Source organism: Podarcis tiliguerta (genome assembly GCF_965153285.1).
Source record: "Podarcis tiliguerta genome assembly, chromosome: 1".
Taxonomy (NCBI): domain Eukaryota; kingdom Metazoa; phylum Chordata; class Lepidosauria; order Squamata; family Lacertidae; genus Podarcis; species Podarcis tiliguerta.
Window position 1 is genome coordinate 67,708,919 of NC_139534.1, and position 20,675 is coordinate 67,729,593.

Sequence of the window (20,675 nt, forward strand, 5' to 3'; positions counted from 1 at the left end):
GGCTGCCTTTGAAAAGTGCTCAGAAACTTCAGCCGGCTCAAAGAGCTGCAGCCAGATCGCTGACCGGGGAAACCATATCCCACCTGGACTCATACCCAGCTATGGTCCTAAGGGAGAGGTTAAAGGAATTGTTTTAAAGTAATTTAACCTTTTAATGATCTAATTTGTTTTACATGTCTATTAAACATTATTTATTTTAATGGAACCATTACTAGGTATTAAATTTAATTTCCTGTGATTCAGGTGTCTATGATCCACATAGCAATGGCTGACCAGAATTCAGTACAAACCAACGTGTTCTTGATGACAATGAATAATGTCCCATTAACTGACTTCTTTGCCCTTTCCGGACACCTGATAAAACCATTTTGTAATTTGTCTCCAACAGTTGCAAGCTGTTCACACTCTTAACACTCAGTTACCTGGAGGCAACAGGGATTGTCCTCCAAAACCATGCTGCCAAAACCTGAAGTCAATTAAACAATGAATAATCATTCCCTGGGTAACAGTTTTAAAGACCCTCCTTCGGCTTGATTCAGTGTGCCACTAATTAGCAGCAATCTATAGCCCTCTTTGGTGTTTTAAATACTGAATCGTACTGTGATTAACCTATGCTTGCATGGGATTAACCTATACTATACTAACATTTTACTAGCTAGTATAAAAATAAATCCAGGTAGCAATAATAGGCCTTTCCTGCTTTTAAATAAATGCTCGGACAGTTTTACTGGCCAAATCCCTTGCTTCAGGCTGCAGAGCAACCTCAATATCAGAACCTATCCCTTTCTAAAAATAAAAGTCGCTGCCAAGGAATACCTGCATGTTCGTCATTCACTGCCTGCACGTTACAAGGGTTTCTGCAGTGTGTGTTGTAATATTAATGTTGCATTTTAATTGTTAACTTGTCCTAGGACCTTAGGGTGAAGGTAACAAATTGCAGTAGTAATAGTAGTAGTAGCGCGAACAATCATAATAAAAACTACCCATTTAACCTTTCTTTTAGGAGCTTTCGATGTAAAAAAGTCCATTCTTGAGATGGGGGGCGGGGCACAGGGAATATTGCCCCTTTTCAGCATTTCATCCATGCAAACAACCGCCATACCTACATAACAGAAGATGGAAATGCTATCCCTCCAAGTTGCAGAATTCATTCTCTGCCTGTCTCACACATGCACGCGCACGCAAAATGGAGCCCCCAATACTTCGTTTTTCTTTAAAGAAAATAACAATTGGGGGAAAGTGCATTTTAAACAGGCATTACAAGGATATTCAGAAAGTTGTGGGTGGGTATGGGAGTAAACATATGAATTGCCTTTAAGTAACGCCATACACTCTGATGCCATACCTCTGACGCTTACACAACCACAATGTCATCTGGTACAATAATCATTCTATCTGGGCTAAAAATAATTGTTTCCCAGCAACTTCAGTTGCTTGAGTGATGGGAAACAGAACACTTTCATAAATAAAAAAAATTTGACAGGTTGCAAGGAGACCTCCATACCTCACAAAGCAGCAAACATATGCAAACAAGCAAAACTCAGCAACATCCAGTTGCGGTTTTTCCACCAGTCGGTAACACACATTTCTAGGTACCATTGCAGCTGAAAGGCTTTGCTACAGCACAAACAGAAGCTTCTGTATGCAATGCAGTTAAATATTATTCCTCTGTGGTAGGTCTGCTACTGAAACATAAAATCAAGGGGGGGGGGGGCAGCATCTACTGTGGCCAAAGGAACTAATACCAGGACACCTACTGAAACCCACATTTCTGCTAGATCCTCTATTCCAAAATGCAACGTGTCAGTGACTTGTGCATTAGCAACCACACTGCCTCATGGTTGCTGTAATGGTGTCCAAACTTTTTTCAAAGAGGGCCAGATTTGATGAAGTGAAGGGCCGTGGGGGCCGACCAAAGGGCCAACCGAAGTTGTAGACCTTTTTTAGGATTGATGGTGTTTAAGAATTCAAGTTGTTGAGATTTTGGGGAAATTTTACCCCAGGAAATAAACTGCGACAGGGGCCAGATTAAACCAACCAGCGGGCCGGATTAGGCCCCCGAGGCAGACTTTGGACATGCCTGCTGTAGTCCACACATACCCCTGATGCAACATTTGTCAATCAGGCAGGAAATGCCTTGGCTTGCAGGTAAGCATACAGATTTATCTGCAGAACTGCTCCTTGCAGGATTTCACCCAACTCTGTTCTGCAGCCACGTTATTATTCCAAGACGACGAATGTGAACTGACAACATGGCCTCTGAAGGCTCTGTAACATTTTAATTAGGCATGCTGTCTTCTTAACACCTCTATTTATGGTACAGATAGACTCCTTCTAAGGCTGCAGCTTTGGACAACAAAGGAGAGTGCCTACAAGGGCTTTGATTATTCTGCTCTGCTGGCTTCTTGATTCCTTTCCCAGAGTGAGAAAACTAACAAGACAATGATGCCTCCAACCCTTCAGAATACACAAAATATCCACATGAAAACTGGCAATCACTATTATGCTGTCAGTCAAACTCTTTGCATCCCAGAAGATCACAAATTAGCCTTATTAAACTCTAGTGTTTTGTGGCATTTGGAAGCTTCAACATGCCATGTGATCTGTCTGTTAGCTAAGAGGTGTTTAAGAAGCATTAAGAGAATTAACAGCTTTAGATTTCTGCTAACAGTGTAACTTCTTTGTGCCATTCAGAAACCAATGGAGACATCATTCAAGCAGGTACTTTGGCAAAGTTCACTGAACTCAAACAAACACTTCAAATGCTGAATAGAGACTTGTTTAGTTTTGCATGGGGAGGGGGGGGTGCGTTGTCTTGCACTCTTCTACTGAAAGCTACTGAGTGGGGGCAGCACATTCCGAAACACTACAATTAAATAACAACATACTATATACCCTTTGCCTGACTAGTTAAACACACTTTATTTGAAATGTAAAATAAATGTAAAATCTACTAAGTTGCTGAAGTTGAAAGCTTATTTAATCATTGATTAAGTGTTTCTATCTTTATTTATGAACAATTAAAAAAAAGAGAAATGAAAGAATGATTATTTATTGTATTTCCATCCAGTCCTTCCTCCTAATGCAATACAGCACACAGAAAACCCATTTCATATAGCTAACTACCGAAAGCTTGGCAAAATAAATACATTTTGATTGACATCTTAGTGCAGGCATAGGCAAACTCGGCCCTCCAGATGTTTTGGGACTACAACGCCCATCATCCTTAGCTAACAGGAAAAGTGGTCAGGGATGATGGGAGTTGCAGTCCCAAAACATCTGGAGGGGCCGAGTTTGCCTATGCCTGTCTTAGTGTCAACAGTGCAGGAGACATCTGAATCTCCATAAGAAGGAAGCTCCAGAAATGGGGGACTGTGCTACTGTTCTGTGGACTTCTCCTGCAGATGCTACAGAATGGATCCAAGAGCATTGGGGAGGCCCTCCTTCACATGCTTGGGTCTCAAGATGTACAGGGCTTTGTACACCAGCATCAATACCTGTAAGTTAAGTTTATAATTCTGATATCAACTTGAATGAGATGGTGACTGGAGCGTCAGCATTTCAAAAGTACAGTATGTATTTGAAAAGTACTATGAGAATTAGATAACTTGTTATGTGATGGATACACAATTTAAAGCAAAATGCTCTGGATTCTAGCACAAACTATGCCAAGATTAGGAAAGGATAAAAGGGATCAAAAATGCCTAATTCAGCACTGTTTGAGCTATTTACATCAAGTAGAAGAAGTTGTGTCTCAGTCCATTTCTTCTGGGTATCAGCAACCACAGATTCAAGACATTAGGTTAAGGTGCGGCCTTGGTTGCAAATAAAATAATCCATTCACTGACCTGAAAACAGTTTAACTTCTGACAAATTTCAATCAACTCAAAATGTGAATCAGTGATTAATGGGATGGATGTTCACGTGATGTCCACAATTTATCTGAGTTATTTTTCTCTGTCTTCTACTCTCACCAACCTCACATTTACCTATACACAGAATTTTCCTTTGGTCCATGTTTCTGCTTTTCCACAAGCTATGTTATATTTACTGTACTTCCATTGGCCATTTAGATACTTCTAGTTGTATTATCTCAACACACACTTTAGTTGAAGACTGAACACTATAAAGGCTGGCCTCCTGGTTGGTTTTCTTTTTAAAAAAATGTTTTGGTTTATTAAAGAACGGCTTCATTCTATATTTATCTTTGCCAACTTTGCAAACCTTTACAAATTTTCACTGTGTTAAACCCAGTCGGGCCCTACTGACTAACCACAGACAGTGGAAACTCCCTGATTTAAAACTACCACTTTCAAGTTATTGCCCCCAGGGTCTCTATTAAACTTTCGTTCACTGCAGCCTCTAATCAGGCATCCAGTTTCATTTATGTGTGGAGGATTTACTCATGGTCTTAAAACTAGGAGTTTTAAATAACTCTCCTTACCAAATGCTTAGGTCATGTAGCTTCATGGAAATGGACAATGGCAGTATTCTGTTGCTTCCATTCTTCATTTCAACGGGCATGCTTAAGAGAAAGCAAACCCTCTTCCTCTCCTATCAAGCAGAATCACTTATCTACCACTGGATTGATTCAACCTTTCTTTACACTAGGATCTTTCCCTTATAAAGGAAAAGTTCTCACAGTCAGTCCCCCTGTCACCTCTGGCACTATGCAAAGGCAGTAGGACGTAGCCAGTTATGGCTCGTGCTTTGTGGGATGAAGGGGTAGAATGTGTATTTTGTCACTGACCTATAGTGGGTATTGCTTGCATTTCAACAACCATGTACGGCCCCAGCTGCCACTGGTGGACAAAGATGTCCACCAGCAAGGATATGAGACCTCTCACTATTTCAGTAGCTGCTCAGGAGTGCCTTTCAGCAGCTTCTATTCCACATAATTCAGCAACAGCAACTTGGTTTAAACATAAATCCGAGTGCAAAAAAACACCAAGCAGGTAAGTCTGGCAGGTTTTGGTGTTTTTTGCTGTTGCTGATGTTTACGTATATGTATATTACGTCCCATGTCAGCCAGAGATCTCAAAGGCTGGGATTAGCCCTTGAATTTTGAGCATGCCCAATATGATTTGCTGAAAGACTCAGATATAACATACCCAAGTTACCATGTGACTCATGGGAACAACATGCAGAAGCACACTCAAGTAAAGATTGTTACTGAGCCAACCACCTAGAGGGCTCAATTCAGGATACTTTGTGAGGGAGGGAGGGTGAGGCACCCTTTCTCTTTGGTGGAAGAGAGACTTTACCTTCTAAACGGTGAATACAGGTATGCTGGTTATCACTGAGGAAAAATCCATCATTGCAAATACATTCGTAGCTCCCTACTGTATTGACACAAATATGTTGGCAGCCTCCATTGTTGAGCAAGCATTCATCCATATCTGAAAAATAAGAGGCAGCAGATTTGTACCAGCTGTTATTGGTCAACACAGCAGCCTGTACTAACCACATAGGAAAGGTCAATTAAGCCATGATGATGATAAAACACCCAACAGGTTGGCCAGTTGTCTTTATTCTCCCTTTCTCCTCACTGGTAGGATGGGCACAACAGAATTCAACACTATGGGCCTGATGATGGTATTTGAGTAGCTTTCAGTGTTTCAAACTATTCCTACTTAAGGAAGCAGTCTTAAATTGTAGATTCAGTTCACAGGTCTTCCTTACATTAGGACTCCATTACACTTCATTCTGCTTTTCTTTTTACAATAATGTACTAGCATCTGACCAATGGCAACTTCATAATACCCACTTGAGGAACATTTGACTCCCTATTATCTGATGAACTGATAAATATGGGATTCCGTTAAAAAAATAAAGCAATTTAATGCAGTTTTGTGATACTCAGTACTGCACAATACAAGTCAATAGTTGGATTTGCTGGGAGGATATTCTGAGGACAGAATGGAGGGTGATGACCTAAATGCCGCTGCCTCTCACGCTCTGAAAGCAAGTCTTCTCTTCTCTCTCTAAGCAGCACTGCCACATCTCTCACTCTCACTTTTAATTCCTCATTCATTGTCTGAAACATCTGCTTCAGGTAAGAGTGGGAAGGAGAAGCAAATCCTTACATTGTCCCCTGGTAAGTCAGGCAATGCTCCCACTCTTTATGTGTTAGTTTGACATATTATCTAGACCCAAAATATGGAATTATTTGTGACATTTGCATCTAGCCTCGTAACATGAAATTCTGATTGAATGTTAAAAAGGCACTTGACGTTTGGTAAGCTTTCTGTGAAAAGGCACCATTAGGGTTCAAAAGACTGATTGCATTCTGCTGCAACACTAAACCATGCAAAGGCTTATTTTACTTGGATGCTCAATATCTATATAGTTTAGTGTCAACCTAATATCTGTACTTTTTGTAGAGCTTGAGAATATGTTAGCAGGGAGGGAGTACGTAAAGAGGAGGAATGGTAACAGGGAAGTGAAGAGTGAAGTTGTTGAATAAAGGTCAAAGAATGTAATGGAAACCAACAGGGAAGAGAGACAGGCAGGCTTTTTAAGACCTGTCTGCATGTTTCCAACCATATTCCAAACCAAGAAAAGAATAAACCAAACCACAAACAACGAAAAGAATAAAGGCTTGTTTTCCTTTTAAAAATGAAAAGCGTGTTTTCCCTGCAATATAAATTACAGGAAAGGAAGCTAAATTTGTGCAAGATTCTATGTAGATAAATGTTCTTTTTCTTTCGTTCTGTGTTCCCTTTGGCTTCCCTGATCACTGAACCTAACCCTCCCCAGCAGCTTTAGGAGAGTCTCGTTGCCTTTTGACTCTCTGGCGATCTTCTCTTGAGCTTCCCACACACCTGTCTCCAAGGTGGTTGGCCGCAAACTCTATGGCAAACCTTAGGGTCTGGCACTGAAACAACTTCAAGCAGCGAGTCATTACAAGTAGCAACAATCCTGTAATGTATTCTCCCTCAAAATATCCTTAGGAAGTAAGGAAGAAGACCGGAGAAATGAAATTAATTGAATTAATTGAATCTTAGGGGGAAGGTGGGGAGAGGATAGGAGAGAGAGAAGCTCATAAGATATTCTGGACCTCCCAAGTCTTGAGTGATTATTCAAAACATTAGGCATCCCTCCCTCTCACACACAAAACACTTGTGTGTATATGTATATGTGTGTTTTTGTGATATGCTGTGTCTTATACTTGCCAAGAGTATTGCTACCATTTTTTTCTGACAGGTTTCAACAGCTACATCAATTTCAACCAAGGACAGCAGCACTTCTTAAATAGGGCTGTAACAGTGGACAGGAGAAGAATGTGGACAAACGGACTGGTGGGTCAACAGGGTGGGAGGCACAATGGTTATAACCTTCCAGTACATTTAAATCTTTCTGCAACCCTTTGCATACAAGAACCCAGGAGCCATACTCTTAAAAGTACAGAATTGTGGGGGAGAGAAATGAGACCATTAAACTTTTCCAGGGCAATATTCAACTAACTTTTGCCACTAGAGCAAGGATTAGCACTAGTGTAAGTGATGTCCGTCCTGCTTTGCACACCCAGTGCTGTCCCCAAAAAGCTCTTCCAGAGGGTTAGAGGAACCACCAGAACAGATTTGTGGGGGAAGAGAGGGGGGAAACATTCTGTGGTGCAAGGAGAAATCTTTGCACTGACAAAACCTTAGCAGCAGTATTACATTGAATACAACCCAAATACTTTCCCCAAGCATTTTGTAATAATGAGTCAATATGCATGAAGCATATTGCTTAGGCCTTTGGTTTGGAAACAATGATCTTCTGGTTCCTTTCTGTCATATATTTCTAGATATGCACTCAAACAGTAGCACCTCCATTTCAGAGATGGCAAAACTCCAAATGACCAAACCACCTTTTAGATTTTTCTCATTAAGATAACATTGCTTTTATTCAACCATCTTAAATTTTTTCATGCTCATAAGAAAATATAGGTGGCATTCAGCACTGAGGCTGGAACTCATTGTAGCACAATCCTTACCAAGACAATTATGGCCATCCTGAGCCAACATGAAGCCATCATAACACATGCAGCGATAATTGCCTGGAATGTTGAAACATTCATGCACGCAGCCTCCATTGAAGTCATTATCACATTCATCAATGTCTGAGAAATAAAGCAAAAGTCAATATGATGGATGCCTGCTTGTTTGCTGTAGACAGGTCATGACATGACTATATTATATAAATGCTAGCAGTTACTGCTATCTTAGAATCATATTTGCCTTTCAAATAAAGCAAGTTCAACAGAGTATTGACAATTTCTCAACAGTAACATAAAGCATTAACCTTTTTATGTGCTGCTCTGATATTATTTTAAGAGTTTTGCATATCCAGCTGGGAATGTCCTGCACCACACTCCATTATATGGTGCACAGAGGGAGGAAAAATAAGTTACTACAGGCTTCTGCTGTAGCAATCACCTGCCTCCCCTCCCTTTCACCCAAGTAAGATCTTGTAGAAATCCCAGGATCAGTCTAAAATCTGGAAACCAAATTCTTCTCAAAGAAAGTTCCATGCATGTTTTGCATGGAAACATGCACAGGCAAGATAAAAGTGAAACCATCAGATTCAAATATTCATGTTTATATGAATATATGTGTATGTGTGTAATCTTAATACAGTGGATTTCTTATAAGGTTACAAGTGGATTTCTTATATTCATTCATTCATTCAATGAATATTCATTCATTCAATTAATGAATTCTACGAAATGATCAACTCTTTAAAAACTCTAAAGAAAAATATAGAACCACCCTCAGGCAGTTAATGAACCTTTATGAACTTTTGATTGCCGTATACTAATTTTTTTGGCTCACGCCCTTTTCTATAAACTAACCCATATTGGATCTATTCTTTGCTCTTCATTTAATGAATTTCTGAATAAACTAACTAATTAATCCTTATTCACCTCCTTTGTATTTAAGGAAGCTGAATGAACTCTTGACTCAATTTACTTATTAATCATGGACTACCTCTATCTATCTAACCAACCTTATTGGATTATTTTCCTGTCTAAGTTAAATCACCATTAATCACTTAGAATTGTAGAGTTGAAGGGGATCTCAAGGGTCATGTAGTCTAACCCTCTGCAACACAGGAAGCTCAACTAAAGTATCCATGACAGATGGATATCCAGCCTCTGTTTAAAAACCTCCAACGAAAGAGAGTCCACTATCTCCCAATGAAGTCCATTCCACTGTTGAGCAGCTCTTACTGTCAGAAAGTTCTTCCCAATGTTTAGTCAGAATCTCCTTTCTTTTAACCTAAATCCATTGGTTCGAGTCCTACCCTCTGGAGCAGGAGAAAACAAGCTTGCTCCATCTTCCATGTGACAGCCCAGTTTAGATATTTGAAGATGGCTATCGTATCTTCTCTCAGTCTCCTCTTTTCTAGGCTAAACTTACCCAATTCCCTCAAGGCTTGAACAAGAATATTATCTTTTTAAAGTAACCTGAACAAATCCTTAAGAAAACATCTCTCTGTATAAGGCTACTGGATGGATTTAATGGGAATCTGGGGCAAGAGGCCACAGTGAAGGAGGTGATCAAAGCCACTTTTCACTGAAATAAAAGTAGTTTCCTGTGAGGACAGAAGAAGGGGGTATGTTTTCTATAAACTTTATATGATCAAGCTGCTCTGAAACATATGCACTTTAATTTTTAGCCTCTACAAATTATCATACACATTATCGTATGGATTTATTAATTGCAATGCATTTTATACTATATGATCAAGCTGCTAGGAACTGTGAGCATATAATTCAATTTAGTCTCTATGAAAATTTCTTAGTTTTTGTACAATTTGGTATAAAATTACCATGCAGTGGCTGCTTGCTATTGTATTAGTATGGTTATTACATCTGTTATTAATTTGTATATTTTAACAGATTGTTTTATGGTTATTTTAAGTGTTGCATTGTTCATCTAATCCAACTATGCTATTCTTTGGATTATGTTTTGAACTGATTTACCTGCCTTTGGTTGTTATTATAATCATGTACCAATTTGCATTACACAGCTGTCTGACTGGTGTTGACAGTGCTTCCTGTATCCATTGTGAAAAAGTTTAAACTGCAGTCAGCAACTTAAAGTACAAACATACATATATTTGCTTCTTCAGCATAGTTTATTCAGCTTTAGCTAGTAAAGAGAGGGACTAAGCATACTTAGTGTAAAACTACAAAGCACATACATACCTTCACACGTCTTTCCTTCTCCACTGTAACCTGGTTTACATGTACACTTGTACAACTTTGGAGTATTCTGACAAATTGCATCTGGGTGGCAGTCATCAATCCCTTGGGTACATTCGTCCACATCTGTGAAAAGAAATGCAACACAGTAAAAATACATGCAGTGATGTGTCCCACTCAGAAGTTCACAGACAAAATGAGACCTTATGATTGTAAGATGGTTCTGCTTATTACAGTAGCATCTTCCTCTCATATAGAAATGCTAAATACAAAGCATAATATACAAATGACTCAGTTACTTTTACAAAACTTTTTATAATGCTAGGACAGCTTGAAGATACTTCTGCACAAATCCTTTCCCGTCTTAATGAGATCAGGGCCAACCACAGCCAGGAATATTTAGCACTAGCAAAGACACACTTTGGGGAAGCAAAAGAACCACTCACATGTAATGCTAAGCCATGGTTTGTTTAGATAAAGTGTGGACCAACCATGAGTAACCATGGTTTACTTTCTGGCACCAAGTTATGGTTTGTTGGCTGACAAATTGTGGCTTGCTTTAACCATGGGTTGGCATTAGATCAGAACCCAACAGCTTTATTTAACTACCGTTTGTTTGGCTGCCCCACTCAAGATGCTGACTAAGGTACAGAGACGTAGGGCAAAAGAAGGTAGGAAATGAAATTGCTCACATGTCTCTAGCTGGTACTTTTCTAGAAGTCCTCACTTTTAATTGTACATAGCAAGCGTCCTTTCCCCACTCAACTGTTTCAGAAACATGCCTGTTCTTCGTATGGCACTGGCAGCAGCCCTATCCAAGCCACCCACTCACAAAGTGCTGACTTGCCTCTACAATTTCAGAAAAAAACAGCACTCAGTGAACTCCTTCTACTCCCACTGCAAGGACCTTTTATGTCTTGGCTGTTCTGTGTCAGAGCAAAGTGAACAGAAGCAGCATGGATTACTAAACCTCCATCGTGTCCACCTCAGTTGACTTCTCCCTACCGCCCACCCCAGACAAACAAGCTTCAAATTCTCTTGCCTTTCTTCATAGATAAGTGACTCTATCACATTCCCATTTTGGAAGCCCATGTCTGCACGTTTTCCTGCTTTACTATTTCTTGAGACTGGACAGCTAGTCTGTTCTGCGATGTTCCAAATGTGGCACCAACAGATGTGTTACAATACCAGCAGTTTTATTTTCTGTCCCTTTCCTAGTAATACCTAGCATGAACTTGGCTTTTCACCACTGCTGCGCACTACTGCAATTTTCATTTAGCTACTCAGCATGACGTCAATAACTCTTCACTGTTTAGTCAGACAGTTAAAACCCAATCCTTGTCTACATGAGGCTATGATTTGTTGCCCCAGTGTGCATTATCACTTTACACTTACTTATGTTGAACATCATTTAACATTTTGTTGTTCATAAATTTAGCTCTCTGGACTGGGCCTCTGGTTAGCAAAATGGCATCTTTGTGGACCTCACCCAGCTGGAAGAGCTAGGCCAGAAATGAAGTTTCCTGAATGTAACCCAGACGTCTATGTGCATTTACTTACTGATATGCATGAGATTAAAGCAGGTGCATAGAAAAAAACTTCAGCCCCCCACACCTAGCAGTGGTTTCATAGTAGATCCATTACCAGCTGGCCATATTCAGGCAGTCAACACATGCAGGGTTTTCAAGCTAGCTACCATATTTTCATAGCTTGTGAGCTAGTGCACAGTTCCCTACAGAGATAGGAGTACTGATTTCCAAGGGGGGGGGAGCCCTGAAAAGTAAATAATTTCAACTGCAGTATACTAACCAGTTACTGAAGAAATACGACTTTATTACTGTGACATCACTGTCATAAAATGTGATTGGAAAGAAATACTTACAAATAGCGTTTTATAGAAATGAACATTTAGGCAAGTCAGGGCCACAGAAACATTAAACTTTTACTTCCCATTAAACAGATGCTTATTCAATGGTGTGTGTTTTTTAAAACTGTTCCAAAATTAGCTTTTTGCACTGAAAACCAGAAGTCTCATCTAGTAAGAAGCATCACTCAAGCACATAGTCAGCAGTCACCTTTCCAAAAACAACAACTCACAAAGGATGTTCACAGCTAAAGGATCCAGGCAGGAATTTCAGAGCAGGACAGCTAGGAAGATGTACAACTCTCGGAGAAAGGATGGAAATGTGTGTGTATAGGATGTTGAAAATTTCTGGGTGCCAAACAGAAATAACACATACCTAGCAAGGCACCAAACTTTTGCAATATTTGATTTTTGATACAAAAAAATTGCTTGTTAGGAGACATTTATTATTGTGTTAAGATTGAAGAAGGTGGGCACCAGGCAGAGGGCCTTCACAGTGGTTGCACATAGAATGGTCTCCCAAGAGAGGGCTGCCTGGCTACTTCTTTGTTTTATTTTCAGTACTAAACAAAGATCTTTTCTCCCGCACCTTTCATACTTAATTTTAGCACTACTGATGTTTTTATATTTGCTTTAAAGGTAAAGGGACCCCTGACCATTAGGTCCAGTCGTGGCCGACTCTGGGGTTGCAGCGCTCATCTCGCTTTACTGGCCGAGGGAGTCGGCGTGCAGCTTCCAGGTCATGTGGCCAGCATGACTAAGCCGCTTCCGGCGAACCAGAGCAGCGCACGGAGACGCCGTTTACCTTCCCGCCAGAGGGGTACCTATTTATCTACTTGCACTTTGAGGTGCTTTCGAACTGCTAGTTTGGCAGGAGCAGGGACTGAGCAACGGGAACTCACTCCGTCACGGGGATTTGAACCGCTGACCTTCTGATCGGCAAGTCCTAGGCTCTGTGGTTTAACCCCCAGCGCCACCCGCGTCCCTTATATTTGCTCTAGCTGTAGTTTAATATATAGAGCCGGATTCAGCTAATGAGTTTCATTAGCAAAAGTGTGAACAAGGGCTACCACTAGTGATAATGGGCTTCTCCCCTCTTCTCTCCATGCACCCCCCAATTGGCTACGGGGGTTAAGACAACCTCCAGAACAGCACGTGAGGGCACAAGAGGAGGGATCACGCCATCTGGCAAGCTGAAATGTTTATGCTGATGCACATTTGCTAGTGCCATGGTGCTATGTTGAATTCCTCCCACAGTATTTTCCTTTAATACAGGCTTCCTCAACCTCAGCCCTCCAGATGTTTTGGCCTACAACTCCCATGATCCCTAGCTAGCAGGACCAGTGGTCAGGGATGATGGGAATTGTAGTCTCAAAACATCTGGAGGGCCAAGGTTGAGGAAGCCTGTTTTAATATAGATCACTGGGGGAATTTCTATTAAATGCCTATTTAATAAAATAAATAAGTAAAACAGTTGCTCTTCTTTTAAATAAATGGCACACTCTCTTTTTTTGTTCGGTACAGTCAAGTCCGGTAATGCCCTAGGTTCTTCATTAGCATTGTTCTTGCAAGCATGCTGAGAATGCACTATATTTCAAGGTAAAATTATTCCTAATTTCATGCCATGAGTGTGCTGTATACTTGTATGATTGTGCAATTATAATCTGATGTCACACACACTAAGGAGTCCCTCAAAAAGCTAAAATAAATCTCAATTGTCACAAGTGGTGAAAACAGAGAGTAGTTAAGGCCCAGCCAAAGTAGTAACTAGCAGGAAAAAGGAACAATCCAGGGGGCAGATAAATATCACAGAAAAAGGGGCTGGAGAATTAAAATCACTGTTGTAAAAGAGTAGGTTTAGAAGGCAATAACACAAAAAGTGTAACCAAATTAACAAATAGAACTATCCTCTTAGATGTAGCTAGAAAACTGCAAGTATTCAGTCACTCAGCCGCTAAAAAAATAAATAACCGATGCTGGTGTCCCAAAGGATGCATTTAGTTGCAAACCGAAAATTAATGAAACCCCTTCAGGATCAGTTCTTGTCACACACTGAATTAAACTCACTTTGCATCGTGGCAATTTGATCAGGTGAATTTGCCCTGGAACCATCACTGACAAGAGTCCCAACGTCTTAGCAGCAGCAAAACAGGAAAAAAAAGGATCTATATAAAATTGATAGGCAAGAAAACGAAGCAGAAATACTAGCAGGAAACAATATAGTCTGCTTATGTAGCATATGCACCAACTGCAAAACTATTTTATATCAAACTGCCAACATTCACCACCTTCATGGATCACTGCCTTGCCGTGGCGAAGGGGCTTGAATAACTCAGAGAAGCTATGAGCTATGCCGTGCAGGGCCACCCAAGATGGACAGGTCATAGTGGAGAGTTTTGACTAAACGTGATCCACCTGGAGCAGGAACCGGCAAGCCACTCCAGTATCCCTGCCAAGAAAACTCCATGGACAAAGGCAACAGGCATATAAAAGTTATGACGCTGGATGATGAGCCCCTCAGGTCGGAAGGCATCCAACATGCTACTGAGGAAGAGCGGAGGACAAGTACAAGTAGATTCAGAGCTGATGAAGCGGCTGGGCCAAAGCCGAAAGGACGCTCAGTTGCGGATATGCCTGGAAGCGAAAGGAAAGTCCAATGCTGTAAAGAAAAATATTGCATAGGAACCTGGAATGTAAGAACTATGAACCTTGGTAAGTTGGATGTGGTCAAAAATGAGATGGCAAGAATAAATATCGACATCCTGGGCATCAGTGAACTAAAATGGACGGGAATGGGTGAATTCAGTTCGGATGACCATCATATCTACTACTGTGGGCAAGAATCCCATAAAAGAAATGGTGTGGCCTTCATAGTCAACAAAAGAGCGGTGAAAGCTGTACTGGGATGCAATCTCAAAAATGATAGAATGATCTCGATACGAATCCAAGGCAGTCCTTTTAACATCACAGTAATCCAAGTTTATGCACCAACCACTGGTGCTGAAGAAACTGAAATTGACCAATTCTATGAAGACTTACAACACCTTATAGAAATGACACCAAAGAAGGATGTTCTTCTCATTATAGGGGATTGGAATGCTAAAGTAGGGAGTCAAGAGATAAAAGGAACAACTGGCAAGTTTGGCCTTGGAGTTCAAAATGAAGCAGGGCAAAGGCTAATAGAGCTCTGCCAAGAGAACAGGCTGGTCATCACAAACAGGCTTTTCCAACAGCACAAGAGACGACTCTACACGTGGACATCACCAGATGGGCAGCATCGAAATCAGATTGATTACACTGGGCAACAATTTTTTACTTTTTGAATGTTGTCTAGATTTCTACAACTGATTTAGGGTGTTTTTGCACTGCTGAATCAGGAAATGGCATCCGTTTCTCTCCATCAGGTCAGGTTTTTGTGCTATGTTGATTTGAAAAAAATCAGATCTTGTGACAAAAGCAATTACATTTTTGTGGCATTATCAGCTGATTTTTGTCAGCACATATCATCCTAAATATGTTTTTAAGAGAAAAAAAATGTTTTTCCAACAACATATATTGATTACCTGATAGAAACATCGATTACTGTAAACTGAATGGTGGGCATTGATAAAGGTAAGTATACGTAAATTGCATGTTGCTTCACCATTTTTCAAATTTCAGGGCTTGAACTTCCGTTTCTTGGAACTCCTGGAATGCTCAGCGGCAGGGAGGTCTCTCTTCAGAGTCCAACAGTAGTCAGCCATCATGACTGCGTCCCAGCGACCCTGATACCTGGTCTCCAGGAATCTCTCCCCCTGCTCGTCACTCATTGAGCCCAGGTTCTCAGGAAACCGGTCCATATGTGAAAATAGGTAGTGCATCTTGACGCTCATGTTGCAGCCCAGGTTTCTGAAAGCAGTCAGCATGTTGTTGACAAGTTCTACGTAGTTTCTGGCCTTATTGTTGCCAAGAGAGTTCTTCACTACCAGAACAAATGCCTTCCACGCTTCCAGTTCCACTTCGTTCATTGAGTTTCCGAACTTTGGATCCCTGATGAGCTGATGGATCTGAGGATGCCAGCTTTCAACTTCTCCATGGTCAATCCTGGAAAAGCCTGGCACAAGTAAGTGAAGCAGTCACCATCCTTGTCCAGAGCCTTGGTGAACTGCTTGATTAAGCCGAGCTTGATGTGCAGCGGTGGGAAGAGTATTCTGTCTCTGTCCACCAGAGGGTCATTGATGATGTTCCGTTTTCTGCAAGGCACCAATTCCTCCCACACAGGCCAGTCCTTCTTCATGTAATGCTGAGCACAGTCCCTACTATCCCACATGCACAGAAAACATGGGTACTTGGTGAAGCCAGACTGTTGTCCCAACAAAAAGTTCACCATCTACAGGTCAACACAAATAAACCACTTATACTGATCATAACCAATTTTCTCCAGCACATACCTCACCCCTTCATAGTTCTCCTTCAGTGTACTCGAGTGAGCCAGGGGTTTTGATCCCCCAACTTTATGCTTTGCTGCACCGATTTATGGAAGATTTAGAGGTTTTATGACTTCAAACTGATCCCTTTTCGACATAATCACCCAGAACTATCGAACCTGAATACTTCTTGTCATTAAAATAATCATTTCCGATCAAAACAATTATTCAACATGGCATTTTACCCCCACCAACTTCTTCTAAAATGCTCCACACAAGCATACATGTGAATAAAAATGTAAAAAAATGACATGTGCCTGGTGTGCTCTGGTCCATGGGGTCACGAAGAGTCGGACATGACTAAACGACTAAACAACAACAACAAGCAAACATTCACATCATAGCTTCCAATGAATGGCATTCCAATTCTCAAAACTCTGACTTTATTTAAGTCACCAGGATTTATTTGAAAGTATTTTTCCTTTAAATCCACAAACGTGTTTTCAAGTGAATGTGCTCAGGATCAGTATACTCAGGATCAGTATACTACTCTGCAAATAAAGTACAAAAAAGAACATGCACCAATACCCTAGAATACTTTTTATTTCAACTTCCATCACTAAGTGTATCTATCGTGGGCCATGATCACCACAGAAAAAGGTGTATGTACTGCAAATTTCATTTAAGTCTTCAAGATAAGCTATCATATTAAAGTATATTTCCATGTAAGTCTACTTAAAAAGCAACAACTACAAAAAAATGCATGAAATACCAAATAAAAGTGCAACAAATCTAGTTATTCTACCTACTTGGTGATGCTTTTTTCCCATGAAATATGTTTACTCACAGTAATTTTTTTTAAAACTCAATATAATACAGCAGGCTTTAAGTATGATAGTGGCAACAGTGTAAAAAATAAACTTAATATTTAATCAAATTTTATTATTCTATATCAACATCTTTACATTTTTTCAGTGGTTTGGTATATGTTTTAGCAGTACCTACTTTCTAGTAGGGTGAAAACATTAAAACAAACACTATTTCTCCCATAAAGCCAAAAATTTTATATCATAGCCAACGTTACAAATCAATGTAAGCCAATAATTTTCCTCCGTTAAAAGTTATCACATCTATTTGTACAACACCAAGTGTATTTTATGCATTATGCAACACACACTGAGAACTCAATTCTAAGAAGTACTGCAACTGAAAACCTTTGGGTGCACTGTACTATTAACACTACAGTCCGTATATGTGTACTCAAAAGTAAGCCCCCTCCCCCGCTGCATTCAATGGGGCTCTTTCAGGTAACCATGTATACTATGGATTGCAGCCTTAGCTTTTCCTACTAATTTTAGTCAATTGCTTTAAAAAAAACAACTGGTAGATGGGACGAGCCCTTCTCTACAACTTAAGAAAAGTTACAATATGTGTAAGCTTTTATACCTGCATGTAAGAAAAAAAACCCTATTGTCTTGCTCCTCAAGAGCTTAATTTTCTAGGCAGAACACAGCCCATTTATCAGAGCTATGAGCCTACTACATACAAAAGCTCATACCACCACCACCACCGCTTCTCCAACGTGCCACGGCATTTTGTGGCAGCAGCGGCAAACTGACAGGTCTAATCTCCTGAATTCCTGGAAGTTAGAGAGACTGAAATCAATGGAACTTGACTGCAAATGACTGTGTACTGTAAACACCAGCACAGGCTCTTGCAGCAGCAGCAGCAGCAGCAGCTGCAGCCAGCGGAACAACTCGTGTTGTTTGTGTGGTGGAGCGCGGCCAACGATAATGCCCATCGTATGCAGAGATGAGCTTGGGCTTTCCCAACTATCCCGCGAAGCCTGTGCGTGCGCGGGTCGACAAAACGAGCTTAAACTTTTTTAAACTCCTGACGGGGCGTCGAATTCGCAGAAGGGGCGCGCGCCCTTGGGAAACATCCCTTCCCCTCAGCTTTGCCCACGGCAGCCAAAAAGCCTTTTGGAACCCTGCCTTACAAACACACACACACGCAACCCAAACCACCCGCGCCAGCCCCGTCGGACGCCTTCAACCTGGGAGGAGAAGGGGGAATGGCACCCTGCTGCGCATACGAACCGGGGAAGAGGAGCCCGGCTGCGCGGACCTGTCCTTGGGGGGGCGCGTCGAACAGCGGCGGCGGCGACAGCAGCAGCAGGAAGAGCAGCAGCGCCTTCGCCACAGAGCAGCAGCAGCGCCCGGACCCCATCGAGCTGCCGGCGCCAGTCGTTGCTGCTGCTGCTGCCGCCGCCGCCGCCGCCGTTGCTCGTGCGGCTGCCGCCCCCTGGGGCCCGGCCCTGCGCGCGTCCACAAGGGGAGGCGTCTGCAGGCGCCTGGCCCGCCCCGAGCGTCGGCCTGCCCTCACGTGCGAAGGAGAGGCAGCGCGCACGCGCCGGGTGTGGGAGCGCCGGCGCCGCTGCCTCTGCTCTTTCCCGCTCTTATACGCAAAAGGGCCTACGGACTGTGGGGGAAAGGTGGCCAGATACTTAATATATTTGTATCGGGGCACCTGAACAAAACGACACCACCACCCCCTCCTTGTGCATGCCTGGCTCACAATGCAAGCCACTTTGAGCTGATGGCCGGACTTTAAAATGCGTTTAAAAGGCAGGTGTTGGGTATTATCCTACGACGTGAATGGCATGCAAAAGGCGGGAGGCGGGGAATCACGCCACTGCAGCCGGAGAAAAACAAAATACTGTAGCTGACTTAGGACGCCATAAACGGAAGCTCACCTTGTTTGGCATCTACTTGGGCAAGAAGCATTACCGCAGCTCTAAGATTTCTTGGTGCCTGTTGTCTGCCATTGATAGTCCTGAGGAAGGGGCAGCCAATGTGGTGCTCTCCAGAGGTTTTGGATTCTCCCATCGTGGCCAGTGGTCAGAGATAATGGGGGTTGTAGTCCAGGGAGTTGTCCACAACGTCTGGACGGCCGCGCCTTGGTTCTGTCTGCTCTAAGGCCTGTCCTGTTTCTTCCCCTTTCTTACTCTTTGCACAATACGTTGCTTCTTCCTTTAGACTGGAATCCAAGACAGTCTGCTTTCTGCCCTCTGCATTTTACTGCATTCTACATGCCAGGCTTGGTTGATCTCATCAAATCCCATAGCTTTCAGTACCATCTAGCCACAGATGACACTCCCTTCTCCCCTCCACCAACTTGTTCCCTTCATTTCAATCCCACAACTCAAACTGCCCTCTGATAGCACTACTTGCATGCACCATCATTTCAAGTTCAGTAGATCCAACATGAACTTCTCTTTCCTCCCCAGCCCTCCTCGCCTAGCTTGCTTTCCTTATGCATTGAATTGCTATCCATCCTGTTGAACAGGCCTTAGCCTTAGACTCTTCTCTCTCCTTTGTCCCCCATACTGTACTGAGTAGCCAAGTCATGTACAACATTGGCTTGTCACTGTCCCCTCAGCAAGAACTTTGCTTCATGGCCTGGCCCCCTCTAGGCTTCTGAAATATTCTCTGGTCTGCTGCTATCTCAGCTTGGTCCCCTCACATCCATACAACACTCCGTTGCGAAAATAATCTCTATCACTGCACTAATCTCATGACACCCTCCTTAAATCCCTTCACTGGCCAGGTACATCCCTGCCTGTGACTTTCACTCCTAAACTGCAGTGCCACTCATTCATCTGAAGATTTCCTGTTTCCTCAAAAGACACTCCCCCCTCCCCCGCTGCCCCTTACGTTTAGAACTTCCAGACATCTGTGTGAAGCAACCTCTTCCTTCCTTCAAAACATCATCAAAGACACATTTTCTGTGAGAAATATAGTTCCCATTTTATTCTTACAAAGCTACATTTCCCAGAGTTTCCTAGGAAGAGGAATTGATTGTTAAACCACCCAAAGAACTGCAGCTCTGTGACGTGAACAGGGTTCTCCTAACAACTCACAGCATCCATAATAAACTACAATTCCCTGGATTCTCGAGGGATGATTATTTAAAATGGTATGATACTGCTTTAAATGTATGGTGCAGATGAGACCTAAACCTGTAGGGTGTTTTGTGAAAGACAACTATAATAATTTCCCTTATGCTTTGTTTCTTCCATGTTTGAAAGCTTTTCTCTGTATGGTATTTTCATGTTTCCATTATATTTTAAGAGGTTCCTAATTCTGTGGTGCTATCTCAGATGTGGAGCAAACCCAGAGGTTTGTACCATTAAAGCACCCAATGTTAA

The 20,675-nt window shown here is 41.8% G+C and overlaps 2 protein-coding genes across 6 annotated transcripts in view; both read right to left on the reverse strand.

Moving 5' to 3' along the window:
- SCUBE2 (signal peptide, CUB domain and EGF like domain containing 2) overlaps nt 1-18,871 on the reverse strand; it is a 50,342-nt gene extending 31,471 nt beyond the window's left edge. For 3 of the 5 annotated variants that reach the window (XM_083401734.1, XM_083401731.1, XM_083401733.1), the window contains exons 1-4: nt 18,565-18,807; nt 10,199-10,321; nt 7,982-8,107; nt 5,265-5,399 (exon numbers count right to left, since the gene is read on the reverse strand). In XM_083401734.1, coding sequence (XP_083257860.1) covers nt 5,265-5,399; nt 7,982-8,107; nt 10,199-10,321; nt 18,565-18,694 — 514 coding nt within the window. In that variant the 5' untranslated portion in view covers nt 18,695-18,807. Of the gene's footprint in view, nt 1-5,264; nt 5,400-7,981; nt 8,108-10,198; nt 10,322-10,494; nt 10,554-18,564 lie in introns of those variants that run through there. The other 2 variants (XM_083401730.1, XM_083401732.1) reach the window with 2 other exon arrangements.
- The window catches only part of DENND5A (DENN domain containing 5A), a 609,609-nt gene that overhangs the window by 524,485 nt on the left and 64,449 nt on the right, over nt 1-20,675 (reverse strand). The window lies entirely within an intron of this gene.